General features: G+C 40.7%; 1 protein-coding gene across 1 annotated transcript; it reads right to left on the bottom strand.

The window, feature by feature from the left end:
* Positions 1–479: 479 nt before the first annotated feature.
* On the bottom strand, positions 480–9,630 carry LOC133233371 (odorant-binding protein-like). Its single transcript, XM_061393151.1, has 7 exons — positions 9,511–9,630; positions 8,585–8,724; positions 5,441–5,511; positions 4,555–4,671; positions 2,376–2,477; positions 2,124–2,171; positions 480–620 (listed from the first exon to the last, which is right to left on the bottom strand). Coding segments are annotated over exons 1-7 (561 nt in total). The 5' UTR covers positions 9,592–9,630; the 3' UTR covers positions 480–618.
* Between the last annotated feature and the right edge of the window lie 1,544 nt (positions 9,631–11,174).

Here is an 11,174-nt window from a genome sequence, read left to right as displayed (position 1 = left end):
AGATGAAGTCATTAAGAAATATCAGTCCTACAGCTCAATTGCAGAAGTGTTGGTGCTCTCAGAATACGCACTTTTTCCTCAGTTATAGCCCATGGCATCTTACACTGTCTCTCTATGCAGTTCAGTGAGTGGAATGCAAGTTCCTTTCCTTGTAATCAATAAGATGCTTTCTAGGGACATCTTTTATGACCTGATTACCCCCTTCCCTACAATAAGAGGATGCATAACCCTGTCCCCTGATGATCTAGTCATTTTTCTCCTTCTCCCCTGAACACCTCTAGGACGTCTCTATTTACTCCTCATCAGAATTGTCTCTGATGAACACTTATCTTATTAAAGGCTTATTTTTTCTGGAGAGTTAAATTTAGCATGCATATTTGTGTTTTTTAAAATCGGGAACTTTTGTACAGACACATGTAAGTCAGCTGTGTATTAAACCAATTTATTTAAACCCTCAGAAATCAAATACCGCCAGACAGGACATGATTAGTGACCAGGAGAGATGAGATGGGAAAGCGAGTGGACTGTGAGGAGAGAAGGACCATGGTAATCAGGAAGGTCGTCTTCGCTTGGTGATCTTGATTCCATGCAGGAGATGTGTCTGGCCTCAGTGACTCTTTCTGTAGGTGAATAAAACAGGACCAAAGTTTAGTAGAGCTGACAGTGTGATGGCTGATGAGGGTGAGCCTCAGGCAATAGGATGTCCAAGCTACAGGAGCTGGTGGCTGATCCAATGGGCAGATTTCTGGTGGACCTCAATACTCCACATCTCTGTGATATGTGGGTCCATGTGGAATTTTCCCAAGAATGTTCATATGGGGTGACCTTTCCCATTTGGAATTCATTCTAGGAGATTTCCGATTGCATGTTCATTGGGATGATTCATCTAAAGGTTGTTTACAGACTCTGATTGGAGTACATGCCTGTAATTCCACAAGTTTTGTCTTTTGGGTCTTCAAGAGTTAATTTTAATTTTATTTTGGAGTATACTTGATTAGCAATGGTGATTGGTTTCAGGTGTTCAGCAGCACAGTTGTTTATACATGCATGTATTAATATCTATTCTTTTCCAGATTCTTTCCCCTTTTAGGTTTTACAGAGTATTGAGCATAGTTCCCTGTGCTTTACGGTCGGACCTTGCTGTCTGTCCATCCTGTAAATAAGAATTTGCATCTGCTAACCCCAAACTCCCAGTGCTCGTCCCCAGTCCTCCTCCCACTTGGTGATCACAAGCCTGTTTTCTTTATCTGCGAGACTGTTTCTGCTTTGCAAAGACGCTCCTTCGGGTCCTATTTTAGATTCCACATGTAGGCGCTATCATGTGGTATTTGTCTTTCTCTGTCCGACTCACTTTACTTAGTATGATAGCCCATCCATGTTGCCGCAAATGGCATGATTTCATTCTTTTTTATGGCTGAGTAATTTCATTGACTATATGCATTACATCTTTCTTATCATATTCACCAGGAAGCCAGTGTTTTTCTTTGCTTATTTTCCTTTTTTTTTTCCTCAGAAGAAAATCAAAAGCCACACTTTAGCCTAGATCAGTGTTGTTTTCTGAGATTGTCTTAGTTTGGAAAGCTAAAAATCTCACTTTAAGAAGATCCTCTGAGGGGGAGTGTAAACCAAATGCATGTTTCAGACAGCGTGGTTGGAAAGCCTTTACCAGTTCTATCAGAATCATGTGAGGTTAAACACTGGTCTTGCAGAAAACGTGAGCTCTCTTTAATCCCAGCTCTCCTAGTGTAGGGATGTGTATTGACAACCGTAAGATCAGCCCTGTTCCCTCACTTACGGGAACACTAACTGGTTTCTACCAACTTGTGGTGGTCTCTGCTTCTCCCTGATGACCCTGGCTTGCGAGATTCCTGCAGGATAAGGCTTTTCCACCAAAACTGCTCAGCATTAATCAACAAACCCATCTGAGATTTAATATGGCTCAAGAGAAGACAAATTACCTAATATAACAGAAAAATTATCTGGCTATAGAATGTAAATTATTGGGACAAAAAATCATTACCTGCAAAATTTGGCACATATGAAATCACCACATGTCCTTACTGATTTTAATTGTGCTGCTGATTTTAATGGAAAGACATTAGTAACAAACTATTTGCACTTACACTGAGCTTTTACTGAGCTCCATAGTTTTGCACAGGGAGGACAGTCACCTGTGGGAAGATCAAAACAACAGGAGAAAATGATCCACTGACCACTACATTTCTCCAGTATTTCCAAGTTTCTTTTTTTTAATAATCAAATATATAAAAGATTATTTATGGAGAAAGGAACTTCAAATAAATTGATTTGCTTCCTAATAGTATATTTATGTATCAGGTAAATGATATATTTAGGGAAAAATGTAATTCAATTACCGCTTTCAAAGAAATTCACAATATATTTTTCTTCAATTCCTTTCAGTTTCAACAGCTCCTTGAACATCTCCAAGGCTTTCTCTTCAATATCATTTACTTTAACTGAAAAACACCAAACACAAAGCAGAATTTTGCCCCTAAGAACCCAGAGAAATTTCTGAAAGCAGAACAAGAAGTAGAGTGTGCAAACCAGCTCTTCCCTTGTTATAAATTAAGCCTCCAGGAGTTATCATTTCCCATGACACAGATGTTTGTCTTAAGAATTAACTCCAGTGCAACTCTCTAACTAGGGCCCCACTAGCATCAGCAAGAGGACCCCAAAGACTCTCAGGAACTCCATGAATTTGGGGCTCAACCCATCACAGTATGGAACCTACTTGCTCCTTTATCAACTTCCTGGAACCTGTACCTGCCACTCAGGTCTTGTTCTGGATCCAGATAAAGAGGAAACACAGTTCTGCCCTGACAGAGACTCATTCACCATGTCACACATGAAAATGGGAGGCAACGTATTCTTTACTTAACCCACCATTCCACCCACTGCCTTTTCTGAAATAGACCCCTGATGTCCCAGTGGTGCACACCTCTCAAGCTTCTAGGTGCTTATTTGGGGATGATGTCAAGGTTCATAGAACTGTGTATTTGAAAAATTGAGCACGACAAAGATTTACTGTAAAAGTTTCTGTTTCAAGGCTTATAGTTCATCGAGAAAATGGTATGCTGAAGAAATTGAGAGTAACCTCATTAGGTAATGGATTGAAATTAATTGATGTGTTTTTTAAAAAATCTAGGAACCACATGAAAAGATGTTCAGCATCACTCATTATCAGAGAAATGCAAATCAAAACCACTATGAGGTACCATTTCACGCCAGTCAGAATGGCTGTGATCCAAAACTAATACAATTATGTAAAGTTTAAAAATAAAATAAAATTAGAAAATAAAAATAAAAAAATAAAAAATAAAACAAACACTTTCAAAGTAAAAAAAAAAAAGAAAAAAAATAAAATGCTTTTTATTTCTTTTCTTAATTCTAAAAAAAAAAAAAAACAAAAGTCTACAAGCAATAAATGCTGGAGAGGGTGTGGAGAAAAGGGAACCCTCTTACACTGTTGGTGGGAATGCAAACTAGTACAGCTACTATGGAGAACAGTGTGGAGATTCCTTAAAAAACTGGAAATAGAACTGCCTTATGATCCAGCAATCCCACTGCTGGTCATACACACTGAGGAAACCAGAAGGGAAAGAGACACATGTACCCCAATGTTCATCGCAGCACTGTTTATAATAGCCAGGACATGGAAGCAACCTAGATGTCCATCAGCAGATGAATGGATAAGAAAGCTGTGGTACATATACACAATGGAGTATTACTCAGCCATTAAAAAGAATACATTTGAATCAGTTCTAATGAGGTGGATGAAACTGGAACCTATTATACAGAATGAAGTAAGCCAGAAAGAAAAACACCAATACAGTATACTAACACATATATATGGAATTTAGAAAGATGGTAACAATAACCCTGTGTATGAGACAGCAAAAGAGACACTGATGTATAGATCAGTCTTATGGACTCTGTGGGAGAGGGAGAGGGTGGGGAGATTTGGGAGAATGGCATTGAAACATGTATAATATCATGTATGAAATGAGTCACCAGTCTAGGTTTGATGCACGATACTGGATGCTTGGGGCTGGTGCACTGGGACGACCCAGAGGGAGGGTATGGGGAGGGAGGAGGGAGGAGGGTTCAGGATGGGGAGTACGGGTATACCTGTGGTGGATTCATTTTGATGTTTGGCAAAACTAATACAATATTGTAAAGTTTAAAAATAAAATAAAATTTAAAAAAGAAAAAAAAATCTAGAAACCAATGTGGTATTGTAATTTTCCTCCAATTAAAAATAAACTACTTCCAGTAAAATTAATTTTTTTATTTATTAATGTCAACAGTGGGAATTATTTAGAAATGTTTGATGACCTGATACTTCCCATCCCTACCAGCTCCTCTTTCTTGGTAGGTTAAGTTCCAGGGTCCTTAACTCACTGAACAAAAAGAGGCAGGTCTTATACACTGAAGAATGGATACTGTCACCACATGCTGATTTTCTGAATAAAAGTATTGACAATGGAAATGTTTCATGACCATGTCGATGTAAATATGAGATATCATACGTACCAAATATTGCAGCCAATTGTATCTCCCCACATCTTTTATTCTTATCCTTGTTGACAACACTTACTACCAGAACAGTGTCAGATGCATATATAACTTCAAATTTATTTTCGCCCTCATCTGTGAGAGAGAGAAGATAAATACATACGTGTATATATATATACATATGTACAACCCTCTCTTAATTGATTGTCAGTTTGATTTATTGTGGCAGATTGAGCGTATTAGCGATGGTACACCCTGTATTGGTGAGCCTCACTCCATGGGTGTCCTGATGCTACAGTTGTCACAAAAGCAAGGAAGCCAGCTAAGACTTTTTCTATCCCCACCTTCTCATACAACTGACCTGACATACTTACATTTTAGTAAAAAATGTACCCCTTAAGCCACGTAAGATTAGGAATGCTGTTTCCTGCCGTTACTAAGAACTTAGAGATATAAATCTTAGCTGCATCTCAAGTGCTTTGAACAGAAGCTGCTTTTACGATTGAATTCAGGATGATTTCCTTGCATTTAAGTTCATCCATTCCACCTTGGGCAAATTAAGACATTTTAAGACTGTTTTAAAAAATTGAATGACGGTGTGCAAACTCAAATAGACCATTGAGACGTCAGTTTGTAAGGCCGTTGTAGATTATCTGTGAGAACCATATGAAATACATGTCTGCACATGTTATTCTCAAGAGAAGCACGCATAATTGGGAGGAGACCTCTACTGTGTGTGTTTGAACCCTTTGCTTATGAAAAAGTGCTTGGAGATCTCAGGGACTGCAGCCTGCCCACACCTCTAATAGTCGGAGTAGAATTCAGGTGTGTGGGATAACTGAAGGAAGTTGAGACCAAGATTTCCACCCAAACACACTCTGACCAGTGAAACAGTCATACTTACACTCAACAACATAAGTGTTGTTTTTTGTCTTTTTCCCCGTGACATGTTTTGCTACCCATTCTCCGTTCAACCTTAAAAACAAAACATATTCAAGGTGGTTGATTAAAATAATGAAAACAGTAACATATAATTAGGATTTTCTTTGTTTCTCCCCAAAGATTAAGTGTGAGATGTAACCTTAGTGCCTGTGAGCAATGTGACCTTCAAAAGAGAAGAAATATATCCTCTAAGGTCAAGTAACTATCAAGTGACAAGGCTGGCTTGTCTACACGTTAAATCTGAGCAGTAGTTCCAAGGATAAACTGCAAATAGAAAGCAAGTCATGTTGAAAGGAGAATAAACATGGACAGATCTAAACTTTTAGGGAAAATTAAATGAATGCAGCTTGAAACAAAATACTTCCTGGAAACAGAGACCTGTTGCCATCATGGCAGACCTTGGGGGTTCTCACTATCCTGGCAATGACTCTTCAGATAATATGATAGGGGAAAAAAATTAGAGAAAGAAATGCTTAATTTTATCAAAACACACACCATTCTTCCATCACAACAACATAAGAGGGTTAATCCGTGAAAGACACATGCAGTATACATGCACATTGAAACATACACACACACAAGTAAACACACAAGTACACAAGTTATGCTTATATTACATAAGGAAGTATATATGTATGTAATATATGAAAGTACATATTGTCAACTACATAACCGAAGACTTTGACTGTCTTCATATATGTCATGCGTGAAATAGGGGTATATGGCACATAGGCAGCATGCATGCAAAATAAATATTAAAAGGGAAATAACTCAACAAGAATTAATTTTTGAACAGACACCTTGGGAAAGAATGCCCGCAATGAATTGTGCTAAGTGTTCTCAGTCACTAGGAAAATGCATTGCAGTTACTCAAAATAACCACAACATGGGAACAAAACCATTTTCCAATATCTGCAAAATATAATAAATTTTTTATATAAACCGTATCCTTTCACTTGGCTTGAAAAATGGGACTCCCTGCATATGCAGACACTGAGGTAAAATTTTAAAACATTATGCTAAGTGATAGAGGCCAGGGAAAATGATGCAGGATGCATAATGTTGGCCTCTGAAGTTCTAGAAGAGGTGAGATGAACAGATCTGTTCTTATCTGTGGCTTAAAGGGTAGACGTTGAATGGTGAAGAATAGATTTTTGGCAGTGATGGAGGAATTTTATATCTGGACTATGGAGGTCGTGAAAAATGTGTGTACCTGTCAAAACACACTGAACTATGCCCTCCACTAAGATGCATATAGGAGAAGGAAATGGCAACCGACTCCAGTATTCTTGCCTGGAGAATCCCAGGGACAGAGGAGCCTGGTGGGCTGCCGTCTATGAGGTTGCACAGAATCGGACACGACTGAAGCGACTTAGCATGCATGCATGCAAAGATGCATATAATTACCATAAATACACTTCTGTTTCCCTGGTAGCTCAGCTGGTAAAGAATCCGCCTGCAATGTGGGACACTAGGGTTTGATCCCTGGGTTGATCCCCTGGAGAAGGGAAAGGCTACCCACTCCAGTATTCTGGCCTGGAGGATTCCATAGACTGTATAGTCCATGGGGTTGCAAAGAGTTGGACACGACTGAGTGACTTTCACTTTCACTTCACTTTCACACTTTTGCAAAGTTGGTTTCAGAAAGATTAGCCACATGAAAATTCAAACATAGAACTCAAATATTAAAATGGCAAAGAGGAAGATACTATGATATTCTTAAAAAATTAGTGAAAACAGACAGGATATAATTATAATATAATATATCCTCCTGCTGCTGCTAAGCTGCTAAGTCACTTCAGTCGTGTCCAACTCTGTGTGACCCCATAGATGGCAGCCCACCAGGCTCCCCGTCCCTGGGATTCTCCAGGCAAGAACACTGGAGTGGGTTGCCATTTCCTTCTCCAAATATATCCTCCTAGGATATAATATATACATATATGTGTGTGTCTGTGAGTTTGTATCTTTATGTGGTTGTGATTTGATTGTAAGAATGCTATCAGAGAGGGCTTCTCTGGTGGCTCAGAAGTAAAGAATCTGCCTGCAATGCAGGAGACACAGGAGACTTGTGTTCAATCCCTGGGTCAGGAAGATCCCCTGGAAGAGGGTATGGCAGCCCACTCCAGTATTCATGCCTAGAAAATCCCATGGATGGAGGAGTCTGACTGGCTACAGTTGATAAGATCACAAACAGCTGTACACAACCGAAGTGACTGAGCACTCACACACCCGTATTATCAAATGGGCTTCCCAGGTGGCACAGTGGTAAAGAACTCCCCTACCAGTGTACGAGACCGGGAGATGGGGTTCGATCCCTGGCCTGGGAAGATTCCCTGGAGAAGGAAATCTCAAGCTACTCCAGTATTCTTGCCTAGAAAACTGCATGGACAGAGGAGCCTGGCTGGCTATAGTCTATGGGACCACAAAGAGTCAGACATGACTGAGCTCACACACACACACTCTATCAAATATCTACACATGTGATATATAATATATAAACATTTATATCTATAAACCAATCTCTCCAAGCATAAAATCCTCAGGTGTTTTTTTCGTAATGCTTTTATTCCTAAAAATACATATCTGAACTTGCATGTTCCTTATAAACTGCCTGCTGCCTAGTGGACCTTCCCTGAGTGGTACCTGGGGCTATGACAGCTTTAGTAAATTCAGTGGTGATTAGTCACCCCCTGAGGAGGCCCTGCAGGCAGAGGTCACTGTGTGCTCTCCCCCGCCCTCAGCTTCTGGGGCTCAGTGGGAACTTTCTCTTACAAATTCCGCAGGAAGGTTCAAGTCCCTGGTTGGAACTGTGGGGTTTGAGGCACGGACCTCTTCTGTCAGCTGTGTTCCTCTTTCCTTTAATGAGCTGATGCCAGTGGAGCTTCGGGGGCTCTCCCGTCTAAGCAAAGGCTCCAGAACATTCCCTGGAGGCTCTTAGGGGAACTGCCTCCCCGCAACCCCCCAGTTCAGAGACCTTGCTCAGCTACACAGCTCAGGGTGTCCTGCTCTCAACAAAATCCAGAGAGTTCCCTGCAGACGTGGAAGCCACACCCTCCCTCAGGCTTGGGGTTTATATATGTGTTCCTTCTGGATTATTTTTACTTACTTGACATAAAAATAGAAGTCTACTGTACCCTGTTCGTCATCAAAGACAAGGTAACACAAGTAAGCTCTGAATGGCCCGTTCTCAGCGATCTTGTCTGGGATAGTGGAGGCAATGTACACAGTTCTCCATTTTCCTGAAAGCTAAGGGTAAAATTCCTTTCAGAAATTTGTATCCTTGTCTTTTTATTTCATCCAGCATCACCCTCGTGAGTTCCCCATCCCTTGTGCTCATCAGCACACATTGTCTAAGACTGAACAAAACAGGATTTATAAAATAGTAAAAAAAAAAAAAAAGTCAAAGTAAAAGAAATAGAGACATTTCTGAAATAGCTTAAGGTCTCTTGTCAAATGCAAGAACTCCAATCCAACACTTGTTTGGCTGATCTTCTATCTCTGTAACAAGAGCAGTAAAAATGTGTGAGTGAAGGCTGTTCAGTTGTGTCTGATTCTTTGCGACCCCATGGACTGTATTCTCCAGGCCAGAATACTGGAGTGGGTAGCCTTTCCCTCCTCCAGGGGATCCTCCCAACCCAGAGATCCAACCCAGGTCTCCTGCATTGCCAGCACCTTCTTTACCAGCTGAATCACAAGAGAAGCCCAAGAATACTGGACTGGGTAGCCTATCCCTTCTCCAGCAGATCTTCCCAACCCAGGAATTGAACCAGGGTCTCCTGCATTACAGGTGGATTCTTTACCAACTGAGCTATTGAGGGAGCCCTGATAAATGCGTGAGTCACATCTAATACACAGTAGAGATAATACAGAGACCCAGTAGGACAAGTATACAGCCAGTAAATGGAACGATGGAGTTGGAGGGAAGTGGCTCAGCTTATGGATCCATATAACAAAACCACAAAAGGGACACACACACACACAGCATCTCTTGACCCCTCAAGACCTCCTCCCAGGTCAGAACATCCCTGGTACCTGTGAGAGACCTTTCTGATAGTCTGCTTCTTGGGCATCACAAACCAGACCAAGTAGAAGACTCAACACCAGAACCCTCATCTTGTGGCTCTCAGAGCCCTTCTTCTGCAGAGGGTGAGAGGGCTCCAGTTATTGGAGAGGATGTGAATTGGTGCCATTTCTTGTAGGAACATTATGTTGGCGTGACGCGTCATGAACCAATGTTTGTTCCTCCAAGGTTACCCAGAAGTCATCTTCAATATCCTGCTTGGCAGGGATGAACTTTTCTGGCATTTTGTCCTTTAAATAAGGAGGATTGTTTTAGGAGAAGCTTAAGTGAGTCTGGACATTTGACCTTTAGAGTGAGTGAGAAATCACAATACACATCCCATATTTCAAGGTCAGGAACATTTATTTTCCTTTATAACCTGAGATCCAAAATGGGATAAACTGTTCTGGACATGTGTTCCCCACTCCTGTATTGTCTCCTTAACATTGAGGAGATGGTTTAAATTTAATTTCCGAAAAGTAAAATTCAGTGTGTGGTTTAGCATAATTAAATGATTTTCCAAGAGACCCCTGAAAAACCTCTCATTTCTCTGAGCTGTGGGGCACGTCAGTCAGCACAAAGCATGTTTATCACTTGCTCCTGCCCTGCAGCAGGAGACCCTCTTATAACCAACGGGAGGATCTGTTCAAATGCCCCCTTAAGCTCCTCTGAAGAAGGCATGGCAGGAATTCATTCCCATCACTCCTCTTCCAGACAACCTTTTACCCTTCTAATCTGTGATATATCATTTACTCACAGACTCAATTGTTTCTCGGGCAAGAAAGAAAGCATGGCAGTAGTTCTTGTAATTTCTAGAATTTTGAGGGAAAAAACCCAGATTACCTAACTCTAAATGTCTAGTTATTTTCAGCGTCTCAAACTTCCAAAAAATCTCTTCATTGTAAATTTTTCTCAACCAGGGATCTCAGTTCCCCACCCAGGGATGGAACCAGCACTCCCTGCAGTGGGAGTGTGGAGTCTTACCCACTGGATCGCCAGGGTAGTCCTGATTCAGATAATTTTGACAGGAGCGTGATCTCTGCTAAAACCCTTTATCCACCCCTCATCACCCTCTGTCTCTCCTTAGGCCTCTTCAACATTCCCAGGTTTTTCTTTTGGATTCTTAACAACATGTGTCCCCTGGGAAGGTATCCTAGGACTCTCCCATTCTGGAAAGACCTTTCTTACTGCCAATCAGGGGGAGATTAACAGAGTTACTTTAAGAGATGATTGCAACAGGTTGTGGCAATCTTATTATTTTATAAGTAAAGGAAGTCATAGGACCTTGATTCCAAACTTTCTCATACATGTTGACAAAACTGTAGGCAACAAATTGATAAAAACAAAACCGTCTTACTCAAATAGTACTCTTGTAATGCCCAACAAATAATGCTAAGCCATGCTTGGTACATCTTCTTGGAGTCTCCTCCTCCATTTTGTCCGCCTTCTGTAATGATGAAGCCTCTTTCTTCCAGTTTATTAATTGCGTCTTACTTCTCTGTTTTCTCTGTGATCATTGCCTGTGTTATCTTCGATTACATAGTGTCTATATAAGCAGTGCACGGGAGCTTTTGACAACTTTTAGGTCACCAAAAATACCCGGTTCCCTCAAGGATTCCTGAAGAGGTTCAACATA

Source organism: Bos javanicus, chromosome 20 (assembly GCF_032452875.1).
Source record: "Bos javanicus breed banteng chromosome 20, ARS-OSU_banteng_1.0, whole genome shotgun sequence".
NCBI lineage: Eukaryota > Metazoa > Chordata > Mammalia > Artiodactyla > Bovidae > Bos > Bos javanicus.
This window is presented reverse-complemented; position numbering and strand designations above follow the sequence as displayed.

Excerpts from the sequence above, each read along its gene's own strand:
- LOC133233371 (XM_061393151.1), bottom strand. The coding sequence starts at position 9,591 with ATGAGGGTTCTGGTGTTGAGTCTTCTACTTGGTCTGGTTTGTGATGCC. Across the intron at positions 8,725-9,510 it reads ATCAGAAAGGTCTCTCACAG|CTTTCAGGAAAATGGAGAAC; the intron begins GTACCAGGGATG and ends TTTTACCCTTAG. Across the intron at positions 4,672-5,440 it reads CAACACTTATGTTGTTGAGT|ATGAGGGCGAAAATAAATTT; the intron begins GTAAGTATGACT and ends TCTCTCTCACAG.